A 23,441-nucleotide genomic window follows, 5' to 3' on the forward strand; every position below is an offset into this window, starting at 1 on the left:
AAAAAGTACTGTTTGAACTCAGAAGGGCAGTCCATCACTTATGGATTGTGCAGGGCCAGAGGTAGAGGTTTGAAGAGAGTAAAGGCCTCAAACAGGAGAAAGACTAAAAATACCCAAGAGAGCCATGCATTGTGGATCTTTGTTTGCAGCGTCAGTTGTACTGTTTATCGCCTAAAACTGATTTAGGTGGGGTTTTTTGTCTTCTGAAACAGATGGACATGTACATCTTCCAGCAGCAGTCCCCAGTACAATATATGTGAGCAGATGATCCAAATCAGAGAAGACCATATGCGTTTCATATCAGAACTGGCTCGTTACAGCAACAGTGAGGTGTGTGGGATTACAGCTATATGTGCAAATTTCACATCACTGATTAACAGTTATTGTTAAGTTTCTGAAGAGCAGGTGAACCTGGGGCTAGGTAAATGACAAAGCTTGATCACCTGAATCAAGAGAAGTTGGCAGCAGGGCTAGTACCCATTCACTGAATGGTATTTGTACTATTTAAATGTAATATAATAATGACACATCATGCAAACTGCAGTATTATTCTGCCCCTCTCTCTGTGTGTATATATATATTTAGGATATATACCCTAGAACTTCTGGGATGTCACTTTTGGAATAGGTTGTATAGCCCTTACTCCAAATGGGTGCTTGTAACAGTTTAAATGAAGCTAAAAGTTAAGAGATTAGTAAAAAACCACAAACAAACAAAAACCCCATGTAAACGCACACACGTGTGTGTGTATATATATATTAAAACCATGTACATATCTAGAACATATATATAATTGATATCTTGAATTCATCTGCAACAATATTTTGGTGATTAGGGATACCAGTGTTTCCATCTTTTGACCAAAAGCTATGGTGTTTAATTATGTAGTCTCTAGAAGAAAAAGCTAGTATTGATGCAGGTGTTGGTATGTGGTGCTGTTTTAATGCTTAAAAGAAATTTATGTAGAAATTTGGCTCTGGATCATGCTCATGAAATCATGCTGCTGGATACGGCATGTTCTGATGTGGGCTTGTTTTTTTCTGTTGTTTAATAATGTTCTAGGTGGTGACTGGCTCTGGTCGACAGGAAGCTCAAAAAACAGATGCAGAGTATCGGAAGCTTTTTGATCTCTCTCTCCAAGGTCTGCAGCTTCTTTCCCAGTGGAGTGCACATGTCATGGAAGTGGTATGTTATCTGGGAAATAAAACAAGATGAGGAAGAGGTGGCTTAGTGAGGTTGGACAGGCTTTGCTTTAATGGAATGAAAAATGCATGTTGTGTTTTCGTCCCTCAGTTCCCTTCTTCATTCACTTCCTTTTTCCTCCTGCTCAAATTGTATTCTTGGAGGAAGGCATGAGAAGTTCTCAGGTCCTCGGAGTAATATTGCATTTGAAAATTTGAGAGGATATGAGGGAGAGGAAATGAAGAACCTGCAGAGTTCTTTCTCTGTATTTTAATAATTTATTTAAAAAACAGGTGCCACTTAGAAAAGAGACTGTATAGGAAACTGCTTAAGGCAGAAATTGAAGAGGAGGATGCCGGAGTCCCTTTTATACTGCAGACACTTAAATAAAAGCTGTTTGTCTTGCCTGCACCAAATCGTGTTTTAGGAAGGGTTGAAACAGATGACATATTGTGTGAGAGAAGCTGGACTTGCTCCTGCTCTGCCTCTGATGAGGGAGCATCAAGCCATTTGCACTTCATGAATGCAGTGTGGTTACAATGGGCATAGAGATTTTTCTCTCTTCTTCAGATTTTTGTCTCTTCTGTACTTTTAATTGACTTTTAAAAAGCTGGTAGATGAGCCATGCTTTTCCTATATTATTCTATTCTGATTTCAGTCAACAGTGTATTTTATGGTGAAAATCTTCTTCTGCTTTTCTGCTTCTTAAAGACAGGTTGTTGTCATCTATTTCTGTCCTCTGCAACTCCCAGACTTGCTCTCTTTATTCCTGTCATTGCAAATTGCTGCACTCAGGCTGTCCCTTCACAGTGCCAATCTTCCTATTATAATTCTGTAGAAAATCTCTCATTCTTAGCTCTGTTTTTATCCTCACAGTTCCAGAACAAACTGGAACCACAGCAGGGTTGTTTTCTTTTCCTATTACCACAGCTCTTCTTTGACTTTTGTGTTTGTATGAATTCCCTTAAGTGCTTTTCATGTAAATTCATGTTCACTTTCTCCCTGTCCTTCTCCTGCGAATTTATTCTGATCTGGAGTATCCTACTTATTTGCCTGTCTTCTGCATTTACTTGATGTCTTTGAACCTTGTTACATGCATCATGTTCACATAAAAAGTTTAAGCATTCATTTGATGTCCAACTTAATCCTGTCAATTCAGTGCTCTCCCCAAATTAATATTTGTTTAATAATTTCCCCAGTGTCCTCTCTGCAGCAGTTAGGTTACAGGATGTGATGCTTTTCTTTGCCATCATAAAATTGGTGCAAATAGGAATCCATTATAGTAGGCAAATTTATATTGCTCTGTAATCTAAAACACGCAAAGATGATACCAACCAGACCTTACTATTTGCTGAACTTGAAATGTGAGAAAATAATATTTGAATGTGACGAGGATTTTTCACTAGATGAACCCTGATGGATATTGGATCAGCCTGACACTGCTCAGGATCATTTTGAGCTGTGTTTGCAGTGACTGAAAAGGCAGTGTTCAAGAGAAATGCGTGCTGTGCAGATGAGGTTGTCGCAGATGATACAGCTATTTAAGCCTAGTAAACATTAAAAAAACCCAAAAACATAAAGGTCAAAAGCCTGTGGAAACGTGTGGTTTTCCAATTGTCTTTTGAATTCTAAATGTGAATATTTGGCCAAGTTGGAAGCTCTGTTTTGTGGGAATGGACTTTTTTGTAATGCACTGAGGTTGTCTCTGTTTCTTCTGCTTAAAGTGGAGAAGAAACTTGCCTGTGCTAGTATTTGCTCACTCAAAAATACCCTGAAGTGCATTACTTGCTGAATATGAATTGCATTTTTTGAACCAATACAGGATTGCTGGCTTTCAAGAAAATTTGTCAGGCAAATTATTGTTTGGCATTTCCACTGGATGGTAGTTTCAGAATTCATGCAGGTTTTGAGAAGAGTACCAAATATTATCTTTCATATATTCTTGAAAGCACTAGAGATTACTTCTTACAGCTCGTTACTTGTGTCCAGCTGCGTTTGCTGTTTCTCAGTCCCTTTTTTCCTTCCCCCTTTTTTTGATCCCTCTTCTGCTGTGTGAATTGCAGTATTCGTGGAAGCTGGTACACCCAACCGACAAATATTCTAATAAAGATTGTCCTGACAATGCAGAAGAGTATGAAAGAGCAACAAGATACAATTACACTAGCGAGGAGAAGTTTGCTTTGGTTGAGGTAAGAGAAATCTTTTTTCACTGGTTTTTCCAAAGGTTAATTCTGCACAAAGGACAACATTCTCTTTAAGTTTCTATATTCAGTGCAAGAAGACAGCATGCCCTGTGTCGACTCTGAAGGACCATGTTTTCGTCCATTCAGTATGTAGGAGGAGCACAGGAAAACTATACTTTATCTTTCGGAACGTGTTAATTCCTCTTTTCTTATTTGCTGTAAGTAAAAAAGGGCTTTATTCTTTTTTTCTTTTTTTTCCAGGTGATAGCCATGATCAAAGGGCTTCAAGTGCTGATGGGAAGGATGGAAAGTGTTTTTAATCATGCCATTCGCCATACCATTTATGCAGCTCTTCAGGACTTTGCCCAGGTCACACTTAGAGAGCCACTAAGACAAGCCATTAAAAAGAAGAAAAATGTCATTCAGAGGTAACATTCTTGTTTTCATCTTTTCCTATATTATTGCCCCGAAATTTTGCTAAATTTGTTGCAGAACTGCATGTCTCTTCAATGTTGCCTTTTTAAGTCTGTACTCCCCTAGTAGAATGTCTGGTGTTCAAAGTTAGCTTAGTTGAGTTGGAAGTGTATTGGAAGTTGAAGAAGTCTGAAGGAAAAAATGAATAGTTGCCAACATGGCTGTGCTAGGACTGCTGCAGGAAGTCTTGTCTTCCTTGTAGTTTATTTTAAGGAAAGACAACTACTGTAATATTGAAAGCAAGATTAGTATTATTATTTTGAATAAAGGTGTTACTGTGCGTCTTCCTTATGATTCCAGTGTTTCCTCTCCTTGTGTTTCAAGTTTACATTCCACCTCATAGTCTTATCTCTGCCCTCTTAGCATCCTGCCCTCTTTCTTAACTTCTGCTGGTTTTGGCTTGTTAGCTTTGCACTTCTCCTCCAAGTGCTCCATCTGCCAGCTCTGATTGGTGGCATTTCCTGACCTTACTTTTTTGTCCCTTATTGTTTGCTTTTAATATTGACTTGCTTACCATTTGTTTACTCTCATGTTTCATTGCAGAGCTGTTACAGGTGAAAGTCTTTGGCTATTTAGGCCATTGCTAAATGCTCTGACTGCCACAAAAATATCATTATGAGCTAAAAGTAAATAAATTACTCCAAATTATCAAGTTTACAGAGAGAGTCTTTTTGTCCCAGAGATGTTTATGGAATAGGGAAGTATTACTTTCATACCTGCTCAGATCTGAGAAGAGACATTTGCTTCATCATTCAGCATGCCACAGGATGTGGGTGGTTAGGTTTCTGACAAGTACCTGGAGTCCAGTTTAGAAGCATGAAGCTGTTTGCATGAAGTCCAGTTGAATTCTGGATTTCTGCTGGAAACAGGAATTCTACTGCTGCTTTTCATTTCAGCCAGGATTGTCTCTTTAGTTTAGTTAATAATCTGCTTTGGTTTGATGGAATAATCTTCTCTTTGTAGTTTACAAGAACAAAATGGTGTGATGTGCTTGCTAAGGTTCCCAAAAGTGAATTCTTGACAAGCGACTTTTGTCTCTGGTGAACCAGTCTAAGAGATCAGCTTTCTTCTTACAGAGGGGAGGGACTTTGGACTGTCCTTTTTGATAAAGAGCGTGGGGCAATTGTTTCCTGGATGCAGCATTCTTGAAGTAGTTGACAAAATCATTTGTCGTTGCTCTGAGTTACTCTGAGCTCCCGAATGCTGTTGCAAAGTTTCTGTGCTCATGGAAGAGGGCTTAAAAGAAGTAAAATGTTCTCAGCGGTCCACTTGGATGTGTATCAGTCTGAAATAGTGTCAATTCTGTCCAGTGTTTTGCAGGCCATAAGAAAGACAGTCTGTGACTGGGAAGCGGGTCACGAGCCGTTCAATGACCCAGCTCTAAGGGGAGAGAAGGACCCCAAAAGTGGTTTTGACATCAAAGTCCCAAGGCGTGCAGTAGGACCCTCCAGCACTCAGGTATTTTCCTGTCTGATGGTTGTGATATCTGTCAACAATTATTGCATGAAACGTTTTCTCTCTGGCCTGAAATATTTAAAAAATGAATTATTATTATTTTTAATGCTAAAAATCTACTCTGATTAGATTTGTATTTACCAAATTACGTATACTTAACCAAAATCCTCTGTCTGGATTGCTGTCACTCTCTGATGCATCATTTTTCCAAGTGTTCAGTCTCCTTAATTTGACTTCCAGTGAAGAAGTATTTTCTTGTTGAGCTCATAATTGCTTTTTTTTTTAATAATGGTTTTGAGCTATTTGAATTAATTCTTGACTGACTCCCATCTCTGGTATGGCTGGTAGATTTTTTTTGTTAAATCCCATTATTCAGTAGATGTCAATGTAGTTTTAAAATACATTTAAAATATAAATATTGCCTGTATAATATGGGAGACCGACTTCTGAGAAGACCCCTCTTACTGTTTGGTAATAAATTATAAAACTGCTCCCTAAAATCGATTAAATCTGCTGCTGCCACTAAAACAAGAGGTATTTCAGATGTGTTTTCTGTGGTAGTCATTGAAATCCCATACCTAGTTGCCTGTTCTTGTTACCTCCCTATAATTCTCTTTTTTCATTTTCTTTGTGGATTTGTTTGGATAATGTATGGTCTGGTATTCATAACTCATCTGGGAAAATGAGGTACTGAGCACTTTAGGTGAAAAATTGAAGGCAGCTGTGGTTTGTAAAGACAATCTTCTAATACCTTTAAATCCATGGGGAAGAGAGCATTTATGGATAATAGTCTTCGGTAATAAAAACTTGCTTAAACTCTGGTAAGATGTGTTTAATGAAGATTTTATTATGGGAATTGGAAAAAAAGGATTTAATTTCCAATTCTCTGGGAAAGAAAAAAAAAATCACTACCAGTGTGCTTCTCCTGTGCTTGGTATGTTTAAAGGCTCTGTTCACTGGCTGCAACAGGCTGCTTAGAGTACATGGTTCTATCTGCTTTTTCTGCTCTTGGGCTGGCACACTTGTCTGTCTCAGCTGACAGGAGGAAGAGAGGTGAAGTTGATTGGTTTTTAGATAGGTTTTTCCCAGTTTCATGCTCTTCTAAAATGGCTGTGTATGAATTGGTAATACTTGGAAATCTTTGCAAAATCATTTGAGAAGCTAACGGCTCTCTGAGCGTCCTCTGAAATGAATGGAGACTTTTCCATTTGCTTGAGAGAGCACTGCATTGCAGTGATTATTCTAAATGAAAAAGCCTTTCTATATGTCCTCCTCTGCATGCTTGCTATGCTACTTTTCATTTTTAACAAACTAACACGTTTCCTCTGTTTCTGTTTCCCCTTCCTTATTTACCCGTGTGTTTTTATTAACGGATTCTCTCCCCTGCCTGCCCCTGTCTGTTGGTTTTTAGCTCTACATGGTTCGCACTATGACAGAGTCCTTAAACTCTGCTGAGCTGTTGAAGCAGCTCAAGTCTCTGGGATTGGAAAAGCTATTGCATGTGACACACAAGTTTCTGAGGCAGTCCTACATCTATCCGCCTCTTTTAAACTTTGGTGGTAAGACATTACTTATTACTTTTACTTTTTGTGGTGATGTGAACTGTTCCACTGCAAATGGTCTGCTGCTAAGTGTCAGTGGAGGTCCCCTTGCCATGGGTAGGCATTTGTGCTGGTGCGTAGGCTAGCGTGGCATCTGTTCCTCTTGCCTGAAAGGCTTTTACCCACACAGTGCCAGTTTTCAATTTGAAGTGGAGCAGTCGCTTACTGACAGTAATTCTCAGTGTTGCTCAACTAATGTACCATGTGTATTTTCCTTTTTTCCCCCCCTTTCCACCATAATTGTTTCCTTTAATGATACAGCTTTACATGGTGAGAACTATGTTAGAGTCCCTCATTGCTGACAAAAGTGGTTCCAAGAAAACCTTGAGAAGTAGCCTTGAGGGGCCCACCATATTGGACATAGAAAAATTCCATCGCGAGTCTTTCTTCTACACTCATTTGATAAATTTCAGTGGTAAGATATGTAGATGATTGGTGTCCAGCTTAGCATGTCCTAACACCTCTAACACGACCTGGAAAATGTTTCCGATTGCCTAAGTCAACTTACCTTGGGTTTATTTATCAAAAGCCTTGATCTGTCCGAACTTTTTCTGAGACCTGATATTCAGTATTGTGGTGGGCTTTTTGTTTTGACTGTTATACATATGTTTATAATGTGTCAAATTTCATATTGTTACCTCCCTTTTCTATTTTTTTATGTATGTATTTCTATACAAGGGACAGATAAGACTATGCACATTGAAATTTTAAAAAGGAAGTAGGTTTTGTGTTTTGGTTTTTTTTGTGGTTTTTTTTTTTTTTTTTTTTTTTTTCATTTTTTAGTTATTTGTTTGAAGTACAGAGGAAACAAATTCTCTGTTGTGGTAAATTTGATGTCATTTCACTACTCTTACTATTCAGTTAATTGTAATCGGAAACATGCTGTCCTAAAGAATTCACTTACTGACATTGAATGTATCTAGTCTTCGTCATCACCATGCTGTGTTGTCTTTCATTTTTGTTTTGCTACTGGACTCCTTTACCCTCAGAGAAGGGGGAGTGTCTTAATGTCAGTCATAATGCTACTGGGGAACAGCACTTATAAAAAGGTCTTCAGCAGATCTTAAAGTAAAAAGTTCATTCCCATTTTGGTTCTCAAGCTTTCTGCAAAAGAAGGCTTGTTCTGGGTGTTTTCTGGGGAGGTGGAAGCACACCTCCATGCCCTTCACAGTGTCCTTAGAAACTTCTTGTTTTAATCCCTCCTTCATGTGTCCGTCATTTCCTGCCCATCTAATCAACAGGAACATGTGGAGCGATTCAGTCCTCCAGAGGGACAGGTGGTACTGGTGGATCTGGTACAATTTTGTCCTCTTTCGCCTGCTGTTTCCCGAAGTTCAGTGTACAGCTTTCTCAGCCCGCAACTGAGAAAGTGAGCTAGAAATCCCCCTTACTGGTGTTCATAGTTTTCCTGTTTAACTGGTAGTCTGGTCCACTTCCACACTATTTTCTGTAACAAGGCACCACTATGGGTGCCAATGGGGATTTCGGAACTGTGGAAAAGTGATGGGCTTTACGTTTTGAATTTAGTTTATGTATTTGGCCTATGTATAGCTCTAGTGACTCACACCTGCTTTTTTTGTTTCACATTGCATCATCAGAATCACAATTGTATTGTTCCTGATGTATTTCTGGAAGTGTAATTCTTCCTTATTTATTCTAAAAGAAACCCTGCAGCAATGCTGTGATCTGTCCCAGCTGTGGTTCAGGGAATTCTTCTTAGAGCTGACCATGGGCAGAAGAATCCAGTTTCCCATTGAGATGTCCATGCCTTGGATTCTGACGGACCATATTTTGGAGACCAAAGAGGCATCAATGATGGAGTAAGACTTACTTGCGCTCCTCCACTGAATGTTTATTCTTAATTATTGCCACTCATTATAATGTTACTGCTTTGATTGGTTTTAGTAAACAGTCACTGAGAAGGTGTTCTAAACATTTACAAAATTTTTCTTGTATTTGCCAATTTTAAGATTCTTAAAGTTTTCTTTTTGAAGTGAATAATTGAAATATGAAACCTTTCATATAAGTATTATTGTACCAGCCAAATATGTTGTTCCCTGAGTGAGTTCTCCTTACTTACTGCTCAAAGACATCAAATTTAATGCATAGGGGTAGAAGCATAGTTTCATTTTAATGGAAAGCTAGAAATCAAGTTTCAGACTGCAAACTACCTATAAAATTTCTTGAAGTATCAAAAGCTTTCTTAAAGGAGAAATTGTGATACTTTTGAATAATAACTAAAGTAAAAAATGAACCACCACGTGTAGATTGCAGTATTGACTGGATTACAACTTCCTGACTGCACCATCATAATTTCTGTAGACATGTAACTCTAATTTTTTTCTTTTTTTCATTCAGGTATGTTCTGTATTCTTTGGACCTTTATAATGACAGTGCTCATTATGCTCTTACTAAATTTAAGAAGCAGTTCCTCTATGATGAGATTGAAGCAGAGGTAAAGTAATCTTACCTATGGGAGAAAAGTGGTCTGTACCTCAATGTGAAAATGATGCTGAAAGACAAGGCTGTTATAAGAAAATCAGAACAGCTGGAGATAATAAACAAACTGAGAGGAAAGACCAGAGATGGGTAATGGGTTGGGTGATATGTTGTGAGGAAACCTGTAGACCTGTGCAAAATACATCGCATTAACGCTGAAAAATGAATGTCATGTTCTCTTATACTGGGAAGTTTGGATGCATTAAGTTTCTTAATTATGTTTGATGAACAGTGGGAGGTCTTGGAGAAGCTCCTCTCTTTTAATTTCAAGTATCTCTAAACACACCTTTTTCCCCCCCCAAGGTAAACCTATGTTTTGACCAATTTGTCTACAAGCTGGCAGACCAAATATTTGCATACTACAAGGCAATGGCTGGCAGGTAGCTATTCCAATAGTGAGAATGTTTATTTATGGATTTCTGCTCTTGCTTTTCTGTCTAATATACTTTGAGCATTTTCTTCCTGTCTTAATAGCCTGCTTCTGGATAAACGGTTACGTTCAGAATGCAAGAATCAGGGAGCAACCATTCAGTTGCTACAGTCCAACCGTTATGAGACACTGTTGAAACAGAGACATGTCCAGGTGAGTTAACTCCTGCTCTATTCGAGTTGCTTGGCAATTTTCCAATTGTTGTTGATTTGATGTAGGTGATTTATGTAGGTATATACAGTGATGTTGATTAATGTCAAAAATCAACATAATTGATTAATATATTATATTAATATAAAACTCTTTCTGTGCTTTATGTTCCATCATCCAAGTGGTATAACTGACATTTGAGATCAGCTTTTTTGTCATATGAAGGAGTAAATTAAGACAAAAAAAAAAAAGATCTTGTTTAATGCCAATGTCTGTTGCAGTTAAGCAAACACAAGCCAAATAGAAATGTCATCTGTGGTAGCGTTGTCTTCCTAGTAATGTCTTTCAGCAGTTTTCAATATGTTGTCAGCATAATGTCATGGAAGCATAAAATGCTGATATAAATACTTAGACGTAAATGCAACATGTGATTTTGCTTCTTTTTGTGAGAATTGGGATGTAAATTTTAGTACCTCATTTGTTCATGAATTTATAACATTTGTCCATCTGCTTTCTTTCTGTGTGTTTGGAATGCAAGTTCACCATGTGAGAGTCTGTTAATCTGTGGAGTCTCATAGTCCTTGTACAACTTGTCTCATAATTTAACTGTCAGTCCAGAACTTCATAGCATATTTTTCTTTAGCTTCTTGGTAGGTCAATAGACCTGAATCGACTGATCACACAGCGAATTTCAGCAGCCATGTACAGGTCAATGGAATTAGCAATTGGACGATTTGAAAGTGAGGATTTGACTTCCATTGTGGTGAGTGTTGTGTTGCAGTTTTGCTAGAGCACTGACTCTGCATTTGGGATCTAGATGCTAGTTTTGTTTTGGTTTAATTTTAAATTTTTATTTATTGCATTGAGAATGATAGGCATCTAGCCTTTTTTAATTCCCTATTATAAATTTGTATTTGTTTTTTAATGTCAGAAGCAAAAAAGTTTTCTCTGGCTATCTTGTCTGGTTTACTAAGTCTAAATTGACAAAACCTCTTACTAGGGAAACAGCTTAGTCTTGCAGAACACATTCTTTCAGTCACCTCCAGCTACATCATAAATTATACTGGAAAATCCTCTGTTGCCATTCTAATATATTATGGACTTGATTAATTCTGATGTGCTGTGACTTTTTTTTCTCCCCGTGCCTTAATCTGCATCTGCATTCAAACAGTGCTTTGGCCTGACTTGATGCAGTACTCTGGAATATGCTGCCATATGTGGGGCTGTGCAAGTCCCAGTTCTGTTGAGAATGACAATCTTGTTTCCTTGCTCAGAAAAATAAACTAAACAAAAGCAAAACCTGCTGCAACCAAGGGCCTTGGGAGTGAGATGTAAATATCACCTATAAAGAAGGCATAGAATCACAGAATCAACCAGGTTGGAAAGGACCTTTAAGATCATCAGATCCAACCTTTACCCTAGCACTGCCAAGTCCACCACTAAACCATATCACTAAGGTACTCGTCTACATGGTACCTTCCAGGGATGGTGATTCCACCACTGCCCTGGGCAGTCTGTTCCAGTGCCTGACCACCATTTCAGTGGAGAAATTTTTTCCTAGTATCCAGTCTAAATCTCCTCTGGCACAGCTTGAGGCCACTGCCTCTTGTATTGCTTGTTACTTGGGAGAAGAGAGATCAGCCACCTCCGCTCTCCATCCTCCTTTCAGGTAGTTGTAGAGAGTGATGAGGTCCCCCACTGAGCCTTCTCTGAACTAAACAACCTCAGTTCCCTCAGCAGCTCCTCAGAAGACTTATGCTCTAGGCCCTTCACCAGCTTTGTTGCCCTTCTGTGGACCAGCTCCAGCACCTCAGTGCCTCTGTTGAAGTGAGGTGCCCAGAACTGAACACGGGATTTGAGCTGCAGCCTCACCAGCGCTGAGTACAGGGGGATTATTGCACTATTATGTACTAGGAGCCATGAGGAAACAAGGAAAATGAGCATTCTTGTGATTTAAATTTTTGTAAATGGCCACTTCTGTCCATGCTTATAGACAAATTGGAGGCCAAAACAAAACAGCCTTGTGCTTGGTAGAATCAAAATGAATTTATGTACCAAGCAGACAGCTTGGTTTTGTAGCATGACAAAAGTAGGGGTTTTGTGGAAGAACAAGATCTGACTTGTGCCTGTGGAAGAAGAGCATCTGTGTGATATTGAGGTGTCTTTTTGGTTTAGTTTCCTGATTAAAATGTTAAAAAAATATTTTATTTCCAGACGGCATGAATTGGACAAGTAAATATGCAGTCAACAAGAAAAATATCAGACACATTGAGATCTGCTGGAATGAAAAATAAATTAAAGTTATGCAGGAAAGTTTAGCATTCGTCTTTCTGTAATATGTTTTTTAAGAGTGAGACTTTAGTCATGCAGCTAGCTACCTTGATTTAATTTCAGTCTTTACTGAAGATAAATCAAATACTGAGCCTCTTAACTTTCCGGTGCCTGGTGTTATAACTTTTGAATTATTGAAATGCAGTCTTTCTTTGTTATGTGAAGGCTTTTCTTAGTAGCTAGGTGAATGAAATTGTTGGTGATGTGTTTCTTGGGTTGCAGGTTCTCACTCTTACTTGTGTTAGAAAGTGGCAGTGCTAAGGGCTTGTCCCTCCATTGTGCTTCTTTTTTATTTTCCCCTCCTTTTTTTCTAATGCAAAATAATTTAGGTGAAATCTGCTTAGTTTCCTGAGTGAGAAACTGATGCTAAGAGCTTAACTAATCAGTAATTTCTGCTATTTTCAAGCTAAATAAATTAAATAAAGGTAGTTAAAAGACTCAACTATTTTTTGCCCTCAGATTGAATACTGTAAAAACAATCATAATGGTTCTTTTTCTTTCTCCTTAAAGTAACTGTTATTTGCAGATTTGAAAATCCTTTAAAACATGGAGCAGTTAAATCTGACAGCACTGTGCAGGAAGACGGCCAGTAGTTTGATGCACAGCTAAACAAAGCCACAGGGCATTCCTTCGCTAAGCCATTGCACAACAGCCTTCAAAAGCAGTGCTTGGATTTTTTTGGATTTTTGTGTGTGTGTGTTTGGTGCTTTCAGTGTCTGATGTCAGAGATGAACTTATTTTATTTTATTAATTTAATTTTTATTTAAAATTTGAAGTGCCAGAAACCGTACTAGGAGTTTCTTGTCACAAAGAGAAACATTATGAAAAGCAGTGTTTATACATAGTTGTGTAGTCTGCAGCTAGTGATTTTGTGGACACCTTCGCAACGTTTGCAAATATCTGGTCTGGTCTTTCGTTGCATCTTAGTACATTCTTCACTAGAGTAAACCTTGAGATCGATTTATGCTCAATGTGGTGTTATTTCTACCAGTAGTATAAAAGTTAGTTAACCAGTTGCAGAAATTATGTTGTGATATTTTGTAAAGTGGTAAATGCAGAAGATACTTCTTGGCCTATGTCTGACCCTATTTTGAATGTTGGAGTTTTATCTTCTGCTCAGAGGAATTGGAGTTGGCACAGATTTGTGTTTGACACCCATCTGCAGTGTGGACCAATTTTAATGAATACCCTTAAGGTCTCAGAGGGGTTTGGTGGAAGATAGTTTGAAATTATCCCAAGAGCACTGTTTCTTTCCAGCTTTTATCAAAGTGAGAGACTGGGGGGAGAGTCAGTTTTTATTTTGACTTATTTCTAGTCTTCTATTTAGTTAAGGTTTATTTACGTACTTTATTGAGTTTCTACACTTTATTAAATGCACTGCTGACTCTCTTTACTCTCGTTTTCTTGTAGGAGCTGGATGGTTTGATAGAGATAAACAAAATGACTCACAAGCTTCTGAGCAGATATATGACCTTGGACAGCTTTGATGCCATGTTCAGAGAAGCCAATCACAATGTGTCAGCCCCTTATGGAAGAATCACTCTTCATGTCTTTTGGGAACTCAATTATGATTTCCTTCCAAACTACTGCTACAACGGATCCACTAACAGGTTAGCATGGCAGCCTTTTGTCTGCAGCAGTTCCTCTACCACCCTCCTGAAACTTCTTTCCTAGCAGATGCTAACAAAAGTCCATCTTCTTCCATTTAGTGTATTTTCTGCTTCTAATGCTTTACTTGAAATAAAGCTGCATGAGTCATTTTACTGAGTACTGTCAAATGTATGAAAGCCTGTTATTTGTCCACAAAAGAAGTCAAACGTAACCACAGCATCCAAATTGTGGCATTTTGATGAGTTAGCTTTGCTGTTGAAAAATCAAGTGTGTCCAAAAATACTGCAAAGTGCGCATTAGGAAGGTATTTTAGTAAACAGGATCCACAACTGTGAGGCAATGGAAATAAATTTATATTCTTGATTGTGCATTAATGTGAAGGAAAGGACTGTCTGCTGGAGAAGGGAAGTGTTCAGTGCTCACTGTAACTACGGTTGAAGCCTTTAAGGAGAGTGAGTAATAGAAGTAGAAAGAGGCAGGTGGGATCTAAAGTTTGAATGAGTGGAAGGCACAGTGCTTGAGACTTTGCATTTCTGGGCTTCCTGCTTCTGTGCTGTTTTTAGGATTTGTGTTGCTTTTAGCCTTTAGTCAAGTTTTGGTTAAAGCACTGTGAAGTGACAGTAAAGTGATACTGAATGTTGAGCTGTAGGAAGAGGAGGAAGCCTGTTCTCATCTTTTACTGTCTCCTTGGAGAGCTTCCCCTGTCTGACATGTTCTGTGATGGTTATGTTGTATTTTAGATCCAAGATTCTGTCTGCATAGAAAAAAAAAAAAAAGGGGGAGTCTTTTTTGTGGTTAAGTTTTATTCAAGAAACTTCTGTTACGTGAATCTGTTTGCACAAGAAAGTTGAATGTGTTTCCGAGGAAGCTACTGTGCACTTGGTATATCTGGAGATCAACACCGGGATGGATATTCAGTGTGATGTACCAAGAGTCATATAAATATAATATTAGAAAAAAATATTGATGAAATACTGATCCTTTACCTGTCAACCCTAATGAAGGACATTCAATATCTCCTATTATAGTTCAGTCTGTGCTCATACTGGCTATAAGGACTGACATACTGCAGACCACTGTGCTCGGTAAGGAAGCACAGAACTCCAAAGGACACCAGCAGGATCCTGTAGGACTGTTGCTTGACTGCTTAAAAATTATACACACAAATGGAGTTAGGCTGATCCTCAAGTTTATTTGGTAATTAATTCAGGATAATTAATTAAAGAGATGGTAAAGGGAGACTGATCTTAGGCAGCATGCATGCCGCGTGTCCAGTTTCATCACAGAATTGCTTTGATTTCAGTCAAAAACAGCAGTGTGGAATTAATGTGTATTGTACATGCTGTACAGTGCCCATTGAGAAGGGAAAGGGAACAGGGAGTTTCTAGCCCTTTTATAGTTCTTGAGCACATTCATTATGTCTATTGCTACCTTGCTGTTTGCCTGTACATAGTGAGGAGCTCCGTGAGAGCTGCTAGTTTAATTCCTGACTCTTGATAGGTAATATCTTGCATGAAAGCTACATGTAACTGAAGGAAGAAAAGTAACAATGAAAGGCTGAAAGAAAGAGAAATAAGCACAATGAAAAGCAGAGAGGCTACTTGGTGGTGAGGGGTTGGAGGCAGAGTTCCCAGGACGCATGGAATACCTGTGTCTTGTCTTTTATTAATTTGACCACAGCCTAGATGTAAGGATGCTTCTTTTAAAGTTAGTGTTTTGGTCAGATTAACTTGTATCCAGTCCCTTTTGATTCCCTTTTCCCAAGCTTGAACATGGTAATTTCAAATATTTGTAGAAGAGTTCAAGTGTTTAGGAACCCTGCAGGTTTGGTTCAAAGGCTAAGGTTATTTATGCAGAAGTGTTGAAACACATTGCATATTTGGTTATTTGGGACTTAGGAGTATTTTTTTATATCTGATAATGTATTGAGATTAAAAAGTGATGCTGGTATTAAAAGATTTGACAATTTAGTAATTGCAGTTGTCCGTTTTCTGAAATTCAGTCTCATCAGTGCTGTGCAGCTGCACAGCCGGGTCCAGACTTGGGTGCAACAGTTTGTGGAGAAGGAATGGGGAGATGAGTGAGGGGTTGTCTGCAGATGGGCATTAGCAGTGAAATCCAAGGGTGCTTTTCATCCACTTCTTGTCAATCACAAAAGAGAGAGAACAAACTTTTGGATAATGGCATGAGCATAAGAACTGCAGGTGGGTGTCAAAGCACTCTCTAGTCCAGTGTGCTGACACTGGCAGCAGCCATTCAAAGGCCAAGTATGAAAATAAGAGGGAGTTGTGGTGATTTTTTTTCTTCCCAGAAGACATGCTGGCCTCTAGCAATGATCAGGTGTTTCCTGAACATTCAACAGAACAAAAATAGTGGGATGGTTAGTGCATTTCCGGCCCTTTACAGATATTTTTTTTAATCTCCATTGTTTTGTCCAGTCATTTTTTTAAAGCTGTGTGAGGTTTTGAGATTCATGACTGCTTGCTTTTTTAAAGAGCAAGTAGTGACAGGACAAGGGAGAATGGCTTTAAACTGAAAGAGGGTAGATTTATGTTAGAAATAAGGGAGAAATTCTTCACTGTGAGAGTAGTGAGGCACTGGCACAGGTTGCCCAGGGAAGTTGTGACTGCCCCATCACTGGCAGTGTTCAAGGCCAGGTTGGACGGGGCTTTGAGCAACTTGGTCTAGTGGAAGGTGTCTCTGCCCGTGGTAGGGGCTTGGAACTGGATGAGCTTAAGGTCCCTTCCAACCCAAACAATTCTATGATTCTATGAGGTGGAGTTAAGTCTGACTACTGTTTCCAGAAAGCTTTTATCATTTGTGTCAAGAAAGCATAGAAAATCCTGTTGAGGATTTGATTATCCAAATAAATGTCTAGGTTGTCTCACGCTTGCTCCTCTGTTAGTCCTCAACACAACGCATGCTATTATGGAAGGAGAAGACCAGTTTAGAATTAGTAAAGAAAATGAGATGCTCCAGCCCTGTGATCATAGAATCATAGAATAGTTAGGGTTGGAAAGGACCTTAACACAATCTAGTTCCAACCCACCTGCCATGGGCAGGGACACCCCACACTAAACCATGTCACCCAAGGCCTCATCCAACCTGGCCTTGAACACCGCCAAGGATGGAGCATTCACAACCTCCCTGGGCAACCCATTCCAGTGCCTCACCACCCTCACAGGAAAGAATTTCTTCCTTATATCCAATCTAAACTTCTCCTGTTTAAGTTTTAACCCATTACCCCTTGTCCTGTCACTACAGTCCCTGATGAAGAGTCCCTCCCCAGCATCCTTGTAGGCCCCCTTCAGATACTGGAAGACTGCTATGAGGTCTCCACGCAGCCTTTTCTTCTCCAGGCTGAACAGCCCCAACTTTCTCAGCCAGTCTTCATACAGGAGGTGCTCCAGTCCCCTGATCATCCTCGTGGCCCTCCTCTGGACTTGTTCCAACAGTTCCATGTCCTTTTTATGTTGAGGACACCAGAACTGCACACAATACTCCAAGTAAGGTCTCACGAGAGCAGAGTAGAGGGGCAGGATCACCTCCTTCGACCTGCTGGTCACGCTCCTTTTGATGCAGCCCAGGATACGGTTGGCTTTCTGGGCTGCGAGCGCACTACTGGGTCATGTTGAGCTTTTCATCAACCAACACCCCCAAGTCCTTCTCCTCAGGGCTGCTTTCAGTACAATTCTCTGCCCAGCCTGTATTTGTGCTTGGGATTGCCCCAACCCAGGTGCAGGGCCTTGCAGTTGGCTTTGTTGAACTTCATGAGGTTTGCACTCACCCACCTCTCAAGGGCCTTCCAAGGTCCTTCCAAGCTCTGGATGGCATCACTTCCCTCCAGCATGTCAGCCGCACCACACAGCTTGGTGTCATTGGCATCTCCTCTCAACACATTATCCAAATCTGTATTCTTTGCTAAAAATTCACATGTATAGCACTCTTCCGAATGCAGTATGACATATGTCTTCTGAGGATACAGATTTGTCACAGAGTGAACAAAACCTCCAGCTTTTTATTTTTCAGTCTTCCTGCCTGCCTGCGTCTCTCCCTTTCTTTGCAAGCTCTCTGTCTCTCTCATCGTGCTTTTGAGACTAGTTTTCACAAGAGAACAGCTGTGTCTTCTTGTCTTATGTATACTCTGACAGTCACGGTTCAGAAATATTTTCAGCCCTTTCAGACACTCCTGGAGCAAACCTGAAAAGCAGCCCTGGCAGTGAAAGCTACCTAGTTTCTGCTACGAATGGCCAAACGGTCTAGGGATATAGGCTCATGCAAAGTGGGGTGACTGTAGTCAACCACCTTCCCCCACCTAAAAAAATACTCCCCGAAAACACCACCAAACAAAAAGATCTTTCTGTCAAAAGGAAAGGTGATAGCAATGGAGTGTTTCATCAATCTGTTACTCTTTTATGCTGTTTTCTGCTTGTTTCCTCACACTTCATTTTGTAGCTTCCTGTTCTCTCTCTTGTTGAAGAAGGGTGAGTTAGATCTAGCATTCAGTAAGAGAGGAGGTGTAAGGCTACCTTTAGATCTGGTAGACGTGACAAACTAATTTGAGATGGCTGGAAGTTAAAATTGTGCATACTAACTAGACAAGGAAGTGCAGAAGGGGACTTACTTCTTGTACTTCTGTATGAGCCAGGAGGGAGGATTGTGATATCTTTTTACATCTGAGATGAAGCTCAGCCAGTTTATGAATGAGGTTGTCTTTCTGATCTGATGGCTGCAGTAGCAGTCAGCAGGCTTATTGACTAAAGTGGTCTCTTTCAGATTTCTCTTTATTTTCTTAAACAGATTATGGTAATTAGAATCATAGAATCATTTAGGTTCCTTCGTAAAGTGCTCACAAGAACTCCTTGGTAGGTATCAGAAACACTAATATAAAATTATTCAATCCCTAAAATACTTCAGGGCACATGTTGTCATTTAGCAATCACAGCTGCAAAGCTCTGGTAAGCCAGCAGGCTTTTCATCTGTTTAACCTACTTTGACTGCTTACAACCTGCGTTGATTAAAATGGATAAATTGCTGTGAGATCATCAACACTGATTAAAAATGAAAAGCACTGATTATCTTGGAGTATGCCAAAACCTGCATCCAGCAGGTTTCCATCCTAGGGAAAGTGAAAGTCTGTCTAGCTTTAGCATTTATATTCAAAGAGCTTCAGTCCTTCAAAGAGATGTTTCTGTTTCTTGGAGGAGGAGCAGGAGGAAACCAGCCAGGAGGATGTCAAAAAAGAAATCACACACACTGAAAAACTTTGAAGAATAGCAGATGATGCTGAACTGTAAAGATTTCTATATAGCCCTTAGCTTTGAGAGAAGAATTCTCTGATATTTATCTGAATTATATATTTGGATTAGACATACCTCCTAGAACAATGCACTCTCATTAGCCTGTTGTATCCTCAGTCTTAGCCATAGCCCCTTCATAAGATAACAAGTGACAGTATCTCTTGCTCCTACTTCCTTTTCTTAACCTCTTTCTTCTCTCAGCATCTTTCACCCAAGAAAGTATAAAACAGATGCTTGCTTCAGGTCTCGAAGAAAGCTTTAAGACTGTTTTGCGTCTATTCTGAAACACTAGAGATGGAAGAACCCCTATAATGTAGAGGAGCACTGGAGAACACACAGGAGTTACTTGTGCTTGTACGAAGCTAGTGGAACCTGGGGACTGTGTCTCAGAAGTATTTCTCCAGTACTTGATTTCTGAGGCTGTGATTTCTTCTCAATTCAAATGTAGTCTGGCTTGTTTGCTCTCGGCCACTAATGACATTGTAATTCAAATATATTCATAATACCTTTTTGGAAAGACCATGAATTGTAATTACAGCTTCCAAAGTCATGGGATACACCCACATTTGTATTCTGAAACATTCTTTTCCTTGTAAAGGTTTTAATTTAGTGATAACAAATCAGCTCCTGCCCAGTGCGTCTGCACACTGAAACCCAGCTTTATCTCAAATGACATGGTATCTCTTTTGATCTCTTTCATTTTAGAGGTTATCTTAGGGTTTGAAAATTGATGTCAGTTGAAAAAAAGATAGGATTTGGAAAGAAAGAAGGGGAAATAGAGTAATCTTTGGGACTGTCATATGTTGCAGATTAGTCTGAATTCCATCGAATGTTTACAGCATCTCTCAAACTCATTAATGAAGCGTCTGTGCAGAGAGCAGATTTAAGTAATCTCAAGAGGAAATGTTCACTTGCTGTGTAAGTGAGAGAGAAGGGGGAAAGCTTTGAAACTCTGGAAATGTGTCAGGGGATTTGAATTATATATATAGTATTAAAAATAATGTGCATAAATTATCTTTTTTTCCTTAAAGCTCTAAAAGCAAGCGCTTTCTAGACTTCAGCAAGTACAAGTACTGTTGGAAAGTCAGGGCTAAAATATATATGAGCAAGTAGCTGAAACTGGGGGTATACCTATATTTCAGCAGATTAAAAAAATACAGAAAACCTTGTCCTACGGTTATAGATTCCCACAAGAATTATTCAGATTATTCAGAAATAAAACACTGTTGAAATAATTGTAAACAACACGGTGCAATTTATACATGCTTGGGTGAAACAATTTTTATTACCATGGCTAGTTTTGTTTTCAGCTAGAAAATGGATGTACTAAAAACAGAATTTCTGTGTTCTTCTTAGAAAAAATATTAATAATTTCATTTGCTGATTAAATTCAAACATATTTAAAAAAAATAGGTCAAGGTATAATTATATCTTATGATATTATAATGTACTGCAAGCTTCATTCTCTGAAACCTTTTCCCGGATGCATTTATTTTAATCTATCACTCAGAACAGCCTGACCTGATATGGACATTTGGTGTACACTTCTTAAATAGCTGGTTTTCCTCTTCCCTGTGTATATACAGCTTTCACCACTTAACCGTGAAACCTTTTTTATCAAGTTAAAACACAAATAGCCATCCAACCCATAAACACATGCACCAATAGTTTTCCTGTTTAGTAAATTTAAGCAGAATTGGAATTGTAGTAGATTTTAACTTCTTTCTCCACTAAAACTGTAGTGCTGGAAACCACGCATTACACAGTTGACAGGCAACATCGGGGAGTCAGCCTGTGCAGCTTGTTCTTGAGAGGACTCATGCCCAGAGAGTTCTGCCCAAGCACTGTTCTTCAGACCCTGGGGCCCTCAGCTTGGAGTAGGCTATTTGATCCTCTCTTTTGCAGTACTTCGTATCTTTGTAGTTCTCTTGTCATCCTCTTAAGATGGAAGGGTAAAGTTAACCATGATTTGTATTTGTACATGCTCACACTAAAGTATGATCAAACTTCTGAAGTGTTGATTTTGCTACAAGGATTGTACCCTTCTTCCTGAATTTTTAAAAAGGTATTAACCTAAAGTATTTCTCCGGCTGTAGTTTCTTGGGGAAAGGGGGTGAGGAGGAGGGGAAAGCTCCAAAACATGAAATAGAAACTCCATGTTCTTCTTTGAAGGTGTACTTTATTCCCAATGACTTAATTTTGGAAGCAAAAGTTTGGAAGGAACTACCTTACTCTGTGAGAGAGGCTATTGCCACCTTGTTAGTTGCTTCTTTTTTTGCTGGGCTGGGCTAGAGTAGAAGTGAGAAATATTTTGGGACCCTGCACACTGCTGGAAGAACAGGGTCCCAGTAAGTGATGGAGAACTGCATTATGATTTGTGTCTAGGGTTTTGGGCAATGTAGAACATGTGCTTCCCCAGTTTCAGCTTGGGCTGAAAGGCTACTGATCTGGCTTTGATTTTATATGTAAATAAAAGCAGTATTATACAGGGTAAGGTGTGTTAGGCACACACCTACTAACCTAAGTATAATTAATGAATTCTTTACTTTGTTTTTACAGGTTTGTTCGGACCGTGCTACCTTTTTCTCAGGAGTTTCAGAGAGATAAGCAGCCTAATGCACAGCCACAGTATCTCTATGGATCAAAGGTTGGATTTAATTCCCTTTATATTTACAGTTTGCTAATGTTTAAAGGTATCTTATGGAAAGTTATTAAAAATGGACTCAAATACATTTGTATTTTAATTTAACATACATGCTTTTTTCAGACTTTGCTGTGGAGCTCACCATATGTTTCAGCCAAAGTGCAAGTAGTTAGTCTGATGGTTAGTCTTACCTGACACAGCTAAAAATAAGTCTTTCTTTCAATCACCTTGCATTGCACAGTTGCTTATAGTGGCAAAGCAGACTCAAAGAAAAGATTAATTATTCATCTGGTGAAGTGAGAGCAAGAGCCCATCTTGAGTGCGGCTGCTCCCTTGTTACAGTGAAGAAAGTCTGATGGCAGGAAAAAAGGGAAAATATAAGGAAAACTGCTTCAGATGTTATCTGACTTAGAAGGAATTATAGATTCTGACCATCTTAAACTAGCAGATATCAAACTGCTTAAATTATTAAAAAAAAAAAAAAAAAAGAAAAGAAAAAGAGAAAAGTAGCATTTCTTTGGCATCTTCAACCCAAGGACCTCAAAGTTGTTGTGATGAACTTGGCCTTCTGGCCACCTCATCTCCTCTGTTAGTATCATCTTTCTTGCTTTGTAGATTAGGAGTGCCTGGAATGTTTATGCAAGATTTCAATGGAAGTGTACATGACATGCAGTCACATACTCTATGCCTTAAGGCAACGTCCAGTGCTGAGGTTGGAAAGGAGCTTATGTGGGTGACAAGTTGAGAGATAGTACTTGGCCCACGAGAACAGTTGTGGGCTTTCATCGAGTTACCCAAGGGAGGAAAGTTAGCCCATATTCAGAGGACCAATGATATGCTCATGTGTGCAGTGTTGTGCGTTGGAGGGATAGATTTATTCTCCCTGATCACTGCGGATTTATTTTTTTATGCTTCAGAATTATTACCCAAGTCTTAATGACAGCTAAGGGCATAGCACATATATCTGCATTTTTACTATCCAGTCAGAAATACCGATCTTCTTCCAACAGCAGTAAAAACCAGCAGTGGTGTCTTCAGCAAATCATTTGGGATTATTTAACAAGATGTCACTTAATTTTGCATTGTTTTCCTGAGTATCGGTGTGGCAAAATGAAAGTATGGGAAAGATGAATAAAAGCATAAGGATCAAATTAGAGGGTTGTTGACTAAAAAAAAGCATTTTGTAATTATGTACTCAATTATCTTTGTAATTTATATGTGTACTGTGTTGTTTTCTCATCTAACTACTTTCATTATCTAGCTTCTACATAAACATGAGCATAATTAGTCCTTATGTTACTGTTACATTTTGCACATCATATCCTAGTTATACTGTGCAATCTCTGTGATTTGCCCAGCAAGCTAGTTTTTGGGAGCTGAAGAGATAGCTCAGAAGTTACAAATTTCAATCCTAATGTATCTGATGCATTTGTAAAACTTTCGTGCTTTTAAAATGGTGGAAGGTGGAAAAAGATTCACATCTTTAATGTGGAACGTAACAGCTGATTGTCTGGTAGTGTGAATAGTGTTTTCTACAATTATCCTCCAACAGGGAACAGTAAATTATAGGGAAGTGGGATT

The 23,441-nt window shown here is 39.0% G+C and overlaps 1 protein-coding gene across 7 annotated transcripts in view; it reads left to right on the plus strand.

Annotated features, from left to right (window-relative positions):
• CYFIP1 (cytoplasmic FMR1 interacting protein 1) overlaps positions 1-23,441 on the plus strand; it is an 88,167-nt gene that overhangs the window by 34,951 nt on the left and 29,775 nt on the right. For 5 of the 7 annotated variants that reach the window (XR_013956376.1, XM_080612490.1, XM_080612489.1 and 2 more), the window contains 13 exons: positions 213-330; positions 1,063-1,185; positions 3,246-3,371; positions 3,627-3,793; positions 5,150-5,297; positions 7,157-7,310; positions 8,559-8,715; positions 9,254-9,350; positions 9,698-9,774; positions 9,869-9,977; positions 10,618-10,737; positions 13,716-13,915; positions 21,776-21,863. Coding sequence is in view for 6 of the 7 variants with exons in the window: in XM_080612490.1 (XP_080468616.1) it covers positions 213-330; positions 1,063-1,185; positions 3,246-3,371; positions 3,627-3,793; positions 5,150-5,297; positions 7,157-7,310; positions 8,559-8,715; positions 9,254-9,350; positions 9,698-9,774; positions 9,869-9,977; positions 10,618-10,737; positions 13,716-13,915; positions 21,776-21,863 (1,684 nt within the window). In the remaining variant the exon portion in view is untranslated. Of the gene's footprint in view, positions 1-212; positions 331-1,062; positions 1,186-3,245; positions 3,372-3,626; positions 3,794-5,149; positions 5,298-6,705; positions 6,854-7,156; positions 7,311-8,558; positions 8,716-9,253; positions 9,351-9,697; positions 9,775-9,868; positions 9,978-10,617; positions 10,738-13,715; positions 13,916-21,775; positions 21,864-23,441 lie in introns of those variants that run through there. The other 2 variants (XM_080612492.1, XM_080612494.1) reach the window with 2 other exon arrangements.

Source organism: Psittacula echo, assembly GCF_963264785.1.
Source record: "Psittacula echo genome assembly, chromosome: 3".
Taxonomy (NCBI): Eukaryota; Metazoa; Chordata; class Aves; order Psittaciformes; family Psittacidae; genus Psittacula; species Psittacula echo.